The 12,903-nt window shown below is 46.7% G+C and overlaps 1 protein-coding gene across 1 annotated transcript in view; it reads right to left on the reverse strand.

Moving 5' to 3' along the window:
- Window positions 1–5,206: 5,206 nt before the first annotated feature.
- Window positions 5,207–12,903, reverse strand: part of LOC121861722 (synaptic vesicular amine transporter-like) — a 53,977-nt gene continuing 46,280 nt past the window's right edge. The window contains 8 exon segments of the mRNA XM_042359637.1: window positions 5,207–6,795; window positions 7,071–7,207; window positions 7,620–7,709; window positions 7,712–7,802; window positions 8,344–8,570; window positions 9,104–9,205; window positions 9,575–9,757; window positions 10,086–10,169. Of these exon segments, the coding sequence (XP_042215571.1) occupies window positions 6,724–6,795; window positions 7,071–7,207; window positions 7,620–7,709; window positions 7,712–7,802; window positions 8,344–8,570; window positions 9,104–9,205; window positions 9,575–9,757; window positions 10,086–10,169 (986 nt within the window). The 3' untranslated portion in view covers window positions 5,207–6,723.

The raw sequence follows: 12,903 nt of genomic DNA on the forward strand, positions 1-12,903 counted from the left end.
ACACACAGAGGAAGACTCAGTGACACAGAGCAACACAAGTTCAACAACAACACCCATTATCTGCCTGACTACAGTACACGCTACCAGTGACGGACACAATCATCCCAGCAGCAGCTAAGATACACCGATGTACCACAACGCTTACTTAAGATAATAGTTCAGAACACTAGGGATCAGTACGTCCACAGTTCACACGTTACGCCTGGACGCTCCGACATTCTTCTGCGGGACAGGATGGTGGGTACACGCACAGCTTGACGTCGTTGCATCTTCCCGGCGACAACTTTCCACCTTCTTGTGATGATACGCGATAAACGTTGGTCAGTCACAATCTGATCGTTGTGATTCAGACAAGAAAATCCCACAAACTCGCCAGAAAGCTAGAATACAAGCTCATAATCTTTGTTGATTATATGACAAACTCTCCTCTCATCCTACGCGCTCTGGGTGTCGACAGCATCTAGTGAGGGCAGAGCGCTAGCGATGACACTTTCTAGGAATCAGGTGAAGTTAAAAAACCACAAATATTACTGGAACCAATGTACAGTGTGCAGCCATTCACACTGGACATGGATGATCTTTTTATAATTTGGCCAGGTCTATAATGGGACCTTACACATGCAGTAGTTTAAGATATAATTTCAGTGTCACGCTACACATCGTCATCCTCACTTGTTCAGTTTTTCGACTACGCCACGAAATCTGATATCCTAACAGAGCCAGCGTCAGGCACACAAGCCAGATGCATCATTCCACTAACTTTCTGATGACGTCAGATTGTAACTTGACCACGTTAGTGCCATAATAACAACCACGTCTTAAACGAAACGAAGATATCGCCGTTTTTAAGAGAGCATACGGCTTCATCCGCAAACACACAACACTCGACGTCAAGCAGATGTGAACAACGCTTCACTTACGTCACTATAAGGAAAAGGAGCCCCAAAAAATCAACAGAAATCTAATTAATTAATCATTTTTTATAACATAATATTGAAGCGTATTTTAGGTCTTAATTATGCACTTTTCAATGATGTTTCACAGCATAAGCTCAAGGCCCTTATGGGGAGAGTCAATACTGAACACGACGTGACCAAACTGACCTCAAGTGATAGACAGACTTAGAGGGTAAGCAGCGGATCACACTCGAGTAAGTAAGTGCCTTCAGAGTAACAGATTAATAGCAAATATATTTGACATTCCATAATTATTTCTTACCATGGTGATGATGTTAAGTGCTTCCCTACCATGGTGATGGTGTTAAGTGCTTCCCTACCATGGTGATGATGTTAAGTGCTTCCCTACCATGGTGATGGTGTTAAGTGCTTCCCTACCATGGTGATGGTGTTAAGTGCTTCCCTACCATGGTGATGGTGTTAAGTGCTTCCCTACCATGGTGATGATGTTAAGTGCTTCCCTACCATGGTGATGGTGTTAAGTGCTTCCTACCATGGCGATGTTAGTGCTTCCCTACCATGGTGATGATGTTAAGTGCTTCCCTACCATGGTGATGATGTTAAGTGCTTCACTACCATGGTGATGATGTTAAGTGCTTCTCTACCATGGTGATGGTGTTAAGTGCTTCCCTACCATGGTGATGGTGTTAAGTGCTTCCCTACCATGGTGATAATGGTAAATGCTTCCTTACCATGGTGATGGTGTTAAGTGCTTCCCTACCATGGTGATGATGTTAAGTGCTTCCCTACCATGGTGATGGTGTTAAGTGCTTCCTTACCATGGTGATGGTGTTAAGTGCTTCCCTACCATGGTGATGGTGTTAAGTGCTTCCCCACCATGGTGACGGTGTTAAGTGCTTCCTCACCATGGTGATGATGTTAAGTGCTTCCCTACCATGGTGATGATGTTAAGTGCTTCCTTACCATGGTGATGGTGTTAAGTGCTTCCCTACCATGGTGATGGTGTTGGTGCTTCCTACCATGGTGATGATATTAAATGCTTCCTTACCATGGTGATGGTGTTAAGTGCTTCCCCACCGTAATTGATGATGTTAAGTGCTTCCCTACCATGGTGTTGATGTTAAGTGCTTCCCTACCATGGTGATGATGTTAAGTGCTTCCCTACCATGGTGATGATGTTAAGTGCTTCCCCACCATGGTGTTGATGTTAAGTGCTTCCCCACCATGGTGTTGATGTTAAGTGCTTCCCTACCATGGTGATGATGTTAAGTGCTTCCCTACCATGGTGTTGATGTTAAGTGCTTCCCCACCATGGTGATTATGTTAAGTGCTTACCTACCATAGTGATGATGTTAAGTGCTTCCCTACCATGGTGATGATGTTAAGTGCTTCCCTACCATGAGGTAGTGTTAGTGCACGTCCCCACCATGGTGATAGTGTTGGTAGCCTTCCCTACCATGGTGATGATGATAGCTTCCTACCATGGTGATGTTAAGTGCTTCCCTACCATAAGGTGATGATGTTAAGTGCTTCCCCACCATGGTGATGATGGTAAATTCTTCCCTACCATGGTGATGAGGTGTTAGAATCAACTGCTACCATCTTCCCACCATGGTGATGGTGTTAAGTGCTTCCCTACCATGGTGATGAATTGGTGCTTCCCCACCATGGTGATGGTGTTAAGTCTTCCCTATGGTGATGATGTTAAAGTGCTTCCCTACCATGGTGATGTGTTAAGTGCTTCCCTACCACTTCAAATGCTTCCCCACCATGGTGATGATGTTAAGTGCTTCCCTACCATGGTGATGATGTTAAGTGCTTCCCTACCATGGTGATGGTGCTAAGTGCTTCCCCACCATGGTGATGATGTTAAGTGCTTCCCTACCATGGTGATGATGTTAAGTGCTTCCCTACCATGGTGATGGTGCTAAGTGCTTCCCCACCATGGTGATGATGTTAAGTGCTTCCCTACCATGGTGATGATGTTAAGTGCTTCCCTACCATGGTGATGGTGCTAAGTGCTTCCCCACCATGGTGATGATGTTAAGTGCTTCCCTACCATGGTGATGATGTTAAGTGCTTCCCTACCATGGTGATGGTGCTAAGTGCTTCCCCACCATGGTGATGATGTTAAGTGCTTCCCTACCATGAGTGATGGTGTTGAAGTGCTTCCCACCATGGTGATGATGTTAAGTGTTTCCCTACCATGGTGATGGTGTTAAGTGCTTCCCCACCATGGTGATGATGTTAAGAGCTTCCTTACCATGGTGATGGTGTTAAGTGCTTCCCTACCATGGTGATGATGTTAAGTGCTTCCCTACCATGGTGATAGTGTTAAGAGCTTCCCTACCATGGTGATGGTGTTAAGTGCTTCCCTACCATGGTGATGGTGTTAAGTGCTTCCCTACCATGGTGATGGTGTTAAGTGCTTCCCTACTATGGTGATAGTGTTAAGTGCTTCCCCACCATGGTGATGATGTTAAGTGCTTTTTTGTAATTGCATTTCCCGAACCTTTCATGTTTATAAAACTTTTGGTTTATATTGGTTCCAGAACATTCTAGTGTTAGTGTATTGGTAGCACTGTTGGCATGGTGCATTGAGCTATTGGTAACACTGTATCGATGGTGTATGATGGTGTTGGTGACATTGTCATGATGGTGCATTCATTAGTTTTGTGTATTCACTGGTGTTGTGCATTGAAGAGTGTTGTGCACTCACTAGTGTTGTGCGTTCACTAGTATTTTTCACTTACTATTTTTGTGCATTGAATTGTGTTATGCATTCACTAGTTTCATGCATTGTATAGTGCTGTGCATTCACTAGCGTTGGATATTGACTCATGTGCAATGACTAATTTTGTACACGGAATAGTGCTGTGCATTTAGTAGGACTGTGTGATGACCAGTGTTGTACATTTAAAATTGTTGTGCTTTCAATAATACTGTGCAATTTCCTTAAGCTAACCATTCAAAAGAGCTGTGCATCTACTTACTGTGAATTGACTAGTGTTGTGCAATGGCAGAACTAGAAAGAACTACTTGTGCACGATATGTGGAGTCATGTACATGCGTGAAGGCTTTATTTGTGCAGTGTGTCCTGTGCATATGCGAGGAGGTGTTTACTTGTGCAATACTCAGGTTAAAGGCCGACGGGTGTACATGAATGAGGGTGTTTGTGTGTGCACTGTGTCTTGTGCATGCATAGAAAAGGAGGTGTTTGAGTGTGCATTTATTAAGCTGTGGGCTGATTGCTATACATGCGTGGAGAGAGAAAATCTTACCTGTGCATTGTGCTGGCGAGAAGAATTGTGCATAGAGGCTAGCGGAATTGTAAAGTGCTAGTGATAGTGTTGGAGATGATGTACAGTGTTGGAGATGGTGTACAGTGGTGGAGATGGTGTACAGTGGTGGAGATGGTGTACAGTGGTGGAGATGGTGTACAGTGGTGGAGATGGTGTACAGTGGTGGAGATGGTGTACAGTGGTGGAGATGGTGTACAGTGGTGGAGATGGTGTACAGTGGTGGAGATAGTGTACAGTTGTGGAGATGGTGTACAGTGGTGGAGATGGTGTACAGTTGTGGAGATGGTGTGCAGTGGTGGAGATGGTGTACAGTGGTGGAGATGTGTGTACAGTGTGTTGGAGACAGTGGTGGAGATGGTGTACAGTGGTGGAGATGGTGTACAGTGGTGGAGATGTGCAGTGTGTGGACAGTGGTGGAGATGGTGTACAGTGGTGGAGATGGTGTACAGTGGTGGAGATGGTGGTGTACAGTGGTGGAGATGGTGTACAGTGGTGGAGATAGTGTACAGTGTGGAGATGGTGTGAGTGAGTGGTGTACAGTGTTGGAGATGGTGTACAGTGGTGGAGATGGTGTACAGTGTGGTGGAGATGGTGTACAGTGTTGGAGATGGTGTACAGTGTTGGAGATGGTGTACAGTGTTGGAGATGGTGGTGTGGTGTACAGTGTTGGAGATGGTGTACAGTGTTGGAGATGATGTGTACAGTGGTGGACAGTGGTGGAGGGAGGGAGGGAGGGGGGGAGGGAGGGAGGGGTACAGTGTGGTCAAGAATGAGGTGTGGAAGGGAGGGAGGGAAGGAGGAAGATAGTGTAGGGTTCTAGTAGAGGTGATCTGGTCTGTACAGAGTGCTTCCCAGATGTGGCCGATGGTGTGGCCGTGTGTGTGTACAGACCAGTCACCCCCTCTACCACCCCAACACTCCCCCCTCACCACCACACCCTCCCCCACCTCACCAACAAACACACTTGTAACCTCCCCCTCTCTTCCCCTCTCCCCCCTCTCCCCCTCTCTTAACTACACACATGGAAGACATTCACTTTAATATCTAACAATTGTTATTATTATCATTAAATGAATTAGTGAGTTTTTTTCATTATCATTTGATCACCATTATCACCATCGTCATCATTATTACGTTATATTATTTTAGAATGGTTATTTGCATCATTTATTGGTATTGTTTACGTTCTTCGATCACCAAAATTTAGAAATCCGGATTGATCCTATGCGAACGGGAAATGCAACGCACTGTTTATGTTGTGAATATGTCTCACCGGGAAGGAGGTTATGTCATTATCGAGATTGTGCCCAGACCAACCTGGGCATAGGGTTAACAGGTGTGGGCGTGGGCGTGGGCGTGGGCGTGGGCGTGTGTACCCTGCCTCAAGGTACGAGATATATTTGTTTTTTTCTATATACTGTACAGCAAAATGTGTTTCTTGTCGTTGTTTTAAGTTACATAAAAATAAACTTATCATTGTGTCGGATTTTTTTTCTTTGGTACAATTATGCTTCTCACTTACATACACAAGAATCACGATTGAGAAAAGATGTGTTGAAGGTGCCTATGTTAGTACAATATAGTATAGTATAGTAGAGTCGGGTGTCGGCAGGTCGGGGGGGGTGGCCAGAGCAGTAGCCAGCCCTCACTCCCGCCGTATTCATAAAGAAAGTCTGACCAAAATCTGCACTTTAGACGCTCAGTGTGAGGGTCATACTTAGACCAGCGTGTGGCACAGAGGTCAGGCTGTATTTCTCGTTTAGGTTAGGTTGAATCTGTGTGGCATTGTCTTACACCACCAGCCAATCGGTGGCGTCGCTGCTCCCCGCCACTGTAGCTGATGTTGCTCCGCCACACAGCCACCTACATCCCTCACATACAACATCCACACTCCAACATCTTCCTGCGTCACATTATGTTGTTGCCTCTCGCCATTCTTCAAACATGTAAAATATCTGGACGCCGTCGTAACTCCTGTAAGCCCGCAGTCTCAACTTGGAATATATAATTCTTTTAAAAAGTTATATGAATTGGATTTATACTTATCATTCTAAAGAGCAACTGACTCGGCCAACCAGAGAACGCTTTCGGCATCTACGTGCAGGTGGTTAGTGACTCTTTGATCCCTTCACCGCCCTGAGAGTCTCCGTTGGTCCTGTAGTCTGAGATCCTTCTTCCTTACTCCTTCAAAAAATAATACGTCATCGCCCTGAGCCCATATATCACTAGGCAGATGCGTTTTTTTTCTTCAGTTCATCCAGCAATCATCGACTGTCCACGCGTCTCAGGGCTAATTCTGGTAGACGACTAAACACTGACTGCCTCACGTAAAACCACTCTCCTCACTCACATAATTTATATCTCTCTATCTATCTCACAGGTTACCATCACTCACATAATGTTGTATCTCTAAAGGGATTACTTCTCGCCGCCGTGGAAATATCTCCCGTTTTCTGTGACGGCTCAGGGCTTCCTCCACTCTGGCGAAAAGTGCTCATTTGGGGTCAGTTTTCCTCCTCATCTTCATTTTTATAAGTCACGTAGCGAACTGAAGATTTCTCGCCGTAGATCAGATTCTAGGAGGGAGAAACACACTGTTAATAAGGCGAACAGAGGGATAATTACAGGTAGGAATAGACATTAGAACACCACACCAATTATATCCAGGTCCTATACATGGAACATATTTGTCAGTCAGTCAGTGCCAGTCAGTCAGTCAGTCAACACCGACCTCACACTTCAACTTCAAGTAACAAAAAAAACAATCAGTTAACACACAACAATCCAGCAGTACAAGTTGTTCATCTATCACTTAACCACAAACACCCAAGGTAGATGAGCCAAGACTCACCTGACGTTCAGCGTTCTTGGCCGGAGGTGATTTAAGGCAGTACATGAACGGGGCATATAGGAAGTTAATGATAGCAATCCCGTACAGCATCCAGTTGAAGCCGACTGCCTGAACCAATGTGCCTGAGAGTGCGGGGCCTGTATGTGTGTGTGTGTGTGTGTGTTTGTACGTGTGTGTGTGTGTGTGTGGAAGGTGGGGGGGGGGGAGATAATGGTTAGTTCTCTGGGTTATATTTATTTATTTTTTCTAGATAATTTTAATTCGTTATATAAAATCATGATGTCCAGTTGATGTGCACCAGACTATAAACAAAGTCGCTCTCTCTCTCTCTCTCTCTCTCTCTCTCTCTCTCTCTCTCTCTCTCTCTCTCTCTCTCTCTCTCTCTCTCTCTCTCCTAGCCCTCCACTAGACACATACTTCCAATACACATATCCATATTATTCACTGACACACCATCAACCACTTAGTTAAGTTTAATGGCCATTGAGCTAGCTGACGCAAAGAAGAGCTCACAGAAGAGGAAACTGAGCCCGACTGGAACTTACTTACCGATAGCAAAGCCGAGACAGAAGGCGACGTCACCGATAGAATAGACAGAGCCATAGACAGCCGAGTGACGGAGATCTACTAGGTAGCCAGTTCAGGCATCATTGACGAGTCCACCATACCGATAGCGAATCCTAGACCAGCGTTGGGGGCGATCAGGTGGTTGATGGTGGTGGCGCTGGGGATCTGAGGGGGTGGAAGGGTTGTTAGTGGTGGTGGTTGATGGTGGTGGCGCTGGGGATCTGAGGGTGGAGGGGTTGTTATGATGGTGGTTGATGGTGGTGGCGCTGGGGATCTGAGGGGGTGGAGGGGGTTGTTAGTGATGGTGGTTGATGGTGGTGGCGCTGGGGATCTGAGGGGGTGGAGGGGGTTGTTAGTGATGGTGGTTGATGGTGGTGGCGCTGGGGATCTGAGGAGGTGGAGGGTTGTTAGTGATGGTGGTGGATGGTGGTGGCGCTGGGGATCTGAGGGGGTGGAGGGGGTTGTTAGTGATGGTGGTTGATGGTGGTTGATGGTGGTGGATGGTGGTGGATGGTGGTGGCGCTGGGGATCTGAGGGGGTGGAGGGGGTTGTTAGTGATGGTGGTTGATGGTGGTTGATGGTGGTGGATGGTGGTTGGTGGTGGTAGTGGTGGTAGGGGGCGGTGGATGTTAGTGATTGGCACAGAAAAAAATATATATGGAATCATAATAACAATCAGATTCACAATTAGGGTCAGGTAACTCACAAACATAAGACAGATGCCGATGATAAAAAGGCCGATCAGGGCGGCTAGCCATCGGCCCATCAGGTGACCGAGTGGACCGAAGAGGTTGGTGCCGATCAGATAAGAGATGGAGGCAGGAAGGAAGGCGGCCCCCAGCTGCCACTCAGGAGCTCCCATAGTATCCATCATCCAGAGGGGTAGAGATGGTTCAAGCATTCCGATACCCATGTTAGCGAAGGTGATGGCTCCTGTGGGAAGGTGTGGTGGTGGTGATAGTAGTGGTGGTGGTGATAGTAGTGGTGGTGAAGATGGTGGTGGTGGTGGTGATAGTAGTGGTGGTGAAGATGGTGGTGGTGGTGATGGTAGATGGTGTGGTGGTGGTGATAGTAGTGGTGGTGGTGATAGTAGTGGTGGTGAAGATGGTGGTGGTGGTGGTGATAGTAGTGGTGGTGAAGATGGTGGTGGTGGTGGTGAGGGAAGGTGGTGGTGATATGGTGATTTCGTAACTCGTCAAAGCTTTTTCCTTATATAACTCTCTCTCTCTCTCTCTCTCTCTCTCTCTCTCTCTCTCTCTCACACACACCATTATTTATTCTTTCTCACTACTGCTAAAACATTCTTACTTCCGAGGTCTTCATCTTCCATAACAAAGGCCCCCCAAACACCATGGTCACCCCCCACGCCCCCTCAGAGACGACCACGGGACGCCATATGCTGTCCACTCCTTCACACACACACCAACATTCATAAACACAGTGGATTGATCTATGGTGACTCTTACCGGCAGCGATGACGATGTAAGGGTCGCTCACTAGTTCTCCCAGGGTTGGTGCTTCTTCCTCTTGCTTCATCACGGCAGGTTGCAACACCAGCAGCTGAAGCACTGTGAGGAGTGTACACCAAAGTGGATTAAAGCTGTTGGTTTACTCACAGTGACAAGCTTACGTTAAACTACATTGGATTTATTAGGATTACCTGAAGCTTAATCCCTCCAGTTTAAGATTAACCTAACCTAACCTAACCTAACCTAACCTAACCTAACCTCATACCTATTAAAAAGAGGACCTATTACAGCTAGTACTCTTATATAGGACCAAAGGGAGGGGAAGAGGGCCTATTAGAACTGGGATCTATTAGAAAGAGAACCTATTCGAACTGGAACCCATTAGACTACCCAGAAATACACACACACACACACACACACACACACACACGCAACACTCACACACACACACACACACGCAACACTCACATCCGTCACCCAAGGCCAGGACAGCCAGGATTAAGAAGGGCGCCGTCTTGCCCACAAATTGGAACATGACTCCTCCAAAGGGCGGACCAATGAGCACGCCAAGGGCAAGACCTCCTAGAGCGATCCCCATGGCGTTCCCTCGCTCCTTGTCGTCAGGATAACGCTCAGCTAACATGCCCATACCTGTAGGAGGAGTTACAAAGTGAATTACAAAGTGGGTTTTTCTTCAAGATGTTTTACAAGTTGATTTACAATAGAATTTACAAGGTGATTTTTCAAGGTGATTTACAGTAGGATTTACAAGTTGATTTACAATAGAATTTACAAGGTGATTTTTCAAGGTGATTTACAGTAGGATTTACAAGTTGATTTACAATAGAATTTACAAGGTGATTTACAATAGAATTTACAAGGTGATTTTTCAATGTGATTTACAGAGATCTTGATATCGAGAAAATTTATTTATTTACAACTTATTTACAACTTTTTTTGGTTTACACTTGTCACTTACCAGACACGGAAGAGCAGGAGGAGCCAATACCCTGTACGGCGCGGGCGATGAAGAGCACCAGGTAACTACTGCCGAAGGCGAAGACTGTGAGGGAGGAGAGTGAGAGGTGAGAGAAAAATGATAAACAAACCCGAAAAATATCATATTGTTGTAGTTTTATCTAAAGAAAAACGTCGATAAAAAAGGAAATGAAAATGAAAATAAAGTATAGGAGAAAGATAGGAGAGAAAGGGAGAGAAGTGAGAGAAAAAGGGATGAAGAGAGAGAGAGAGAGCGAGAGAGAGAGAGAGAGAGAAGAGGAGGATAGAAAAGGAGAGAAAAATGAGAGAAAGGAGAGAGAGAGAGAGAGAGAGAGAGAGAGAGAGAGAGAGAGAGAGAGAGAGAGAGAGAGAGAGAGAGAGAGAGAGAGAGAGAGAGAGAGAGAGAGAGCTAAAAAACGAAATAACAAAATAAGAGACAAAGACAGCTTAAAAATAAAGAGAAAATAAATAAATAAATAAAGAAAGAAAGAAAGAAAGAAAGAAAGAAAGAAAGACACTACTGCCACCAACCACACTCCATCTCCCACACACACAAAAATGTGATAAGAGAGAGAGAGAGAGAGAGAGAGAGAGAGAGAATTTTCCCACATTTCACACATCCTTCATCAAGAGGCGTCCTTGGTGATGGCAGACGGTGTGTGAGAGTGACCAGCGACAAGACGAAACCATTGTCAACTAACAACCCTCAACTCCCTTGTTAACGAGAGCGGAGGGGCTCAAATTGTTAACGAGACGGGAGGGGCTCAACTGACTGGTTAACGAGAAGGAAGGGGCTCAAATTGTTAACGAGAGGGGATGGGCCCAACTGTCTTGTTAACGAGAAGGAAGGGGCTTAGCTATCATGTTAACGAGAGGGGAGGGGCTCAAGTGCCTTGTTAACGAGAAGGAAGGGGCTCAAATGACTGGTTAACGAGAGGGGAAGGGCCCAACTATCTTGTTAGCGAGAGGGGATGGGCACAATTACCTTGTTAACGAGGGAGGGGGAGGCTCAATCACCTTGTTAATGAGAGTGAAGGTGTGATTGTGTTCCGAGGTGATGTTAATAAGTGGAGGAGGAGAAGGAGTAAGGATGGCAGGTGAGAGAGAAGGAGGTAAGGAGGGGAGAGGTGTAAGGGGGTAAGGGAGGAAGGTAAGGGAGAGGGTGAGGGAGAAGGGAGGAAGGTAAGGAGAGGTGGGGGAGGGGGGAGGGAGAAGGGGAGGAAGGTAAGGGAGAGGGTAAGGAGGGGGTGAGGGAGAAGGGAGGAAAGTAAGGGAGAGGGTGAGAGAGGTGGGTGAGGGAGGAGGAGGAAGGTAAGGAGGGGGGTGAGGGAGTAAGGGAGAAGGTAAGGGAGAGGGTGAGGGAGGGGGTGAGGGAGTAAGGGAGAAGGAAGGGAGAGGAGGGAGGGGGGGGTGAGGGAGAGGGAGGAAGGTAAGGGAGAGGGTGGAGGGAGGTAGGTGAGGAGTAAGGGAGAGGGTAAGGGACGGGGGTGAGGGAGTAAGGAGAAAGGTAAGGAGAGGGTGAGGGAGGTGGGTGAGGGAGTAAGGGAGGAAGGTAAGGAGAGGGGAGGGAGGTAAAGTGGTGATGCCATTACATAAAGGAGGTATAGAAGAAGGTGTCTGTCAACGGGAAATTGGCTTGAGTGTAGCAGATGGAGGCGAGGGAGGGAGCATCAATATGGGGGAGGGGAGGAGGGGGAGGAGGTGGGGGAGGAGGAGGGTGGGGTGGAGAGGGAAGAGGAGGTAGGAGGGGGCAGAAATGGTCATATCAAATTGTGTATTATGTATTATAAGAGAGAGAGAGAGAGAGAGAGAGAGAGAGCAGCAGCGAGATCCCACGAGATAGGAAAAGACCCAGAAGGAAAAGACCAATTATTTAGTGACGAGAGAAAAACAAAATTGAGATTGTGGTTGGTAGAATATGGAGGAGACCTTTATCATGTAGTGGTAGAGGTGGTTGGTGTGTGGTAGTGTTGGTGGTAGTTGTGGTAGTTGTGGTAGTGTTGGTGGTTGTAGTGGTGATGATGATAGTGTAAACAGCCATGTGTGTACGAGCATTTAAACACACACACACACACACACACACACGCACACGCTGGTCAGAGATACAGTCGACCTCCTCAAGTGGAAAACCGTCTTACCAGCTCTTAGCTTAATTACTTGTACCTCCACGTCTCGCAGCAACAGTAAATCAAGGAGGTGAGGTGAAGGAGGGAGGGAAGGAGGAGGTGAAGGAGGGAGGGAAGGAGGGGGGGGAAGGAGGTGGAGTATGAAGAGGGTACGAGAGAGAGAGAGAGAGATGTGGTACCATTCAACCACTATTATGTGTTCCAATGTGACCTCTTGTGACCAACTTTCATTGTGTGACCTGGTCTACCATATGATCCACCTACCATGTTCCACCTACCATATCCACCCACATATGATCCACCCACCATGATCCACCCACCATATGATCCACCCACCATGATCCACCTACCATGATCCACCTACCATGATCCACCCACCATATGATCCACCTACCATGATCCACCTACCATGATCCACCCACCATATGATCCACCTACCATGATCCACCTACCATGATCCACCCACCATGATCCACCTACCATAACCCACCCACCATGATCCATCCACCAACCCGTACAACCCTCCACTATAACCCAACACAAACCCACCAAAACCCCACAACCCACCCATAACACCCACCTACCATAACCCACCTACCATAACCCACCCTACTATAACCCAACTACCATAACCCACCACTATAACCCACCCACCATAACCTCACTACCATG

The sequence above is a fragment of the Homarus americanus genome, unplaced genomic scaffold, assembly GCF_018991925.1.
Source record: "Homarus americanus isolate GMGI-L3 unplaced genomic scaffold, GMGI_Hamer_2.0 scaffold43243, whole genome shotgun sequence".
NCBI classification, from domain to species: Eukaryota; Metazoa; Arthropoda; class Malacostraca; order Decapoda; family Nephropidae; genus Homarus; species Homarus americanus.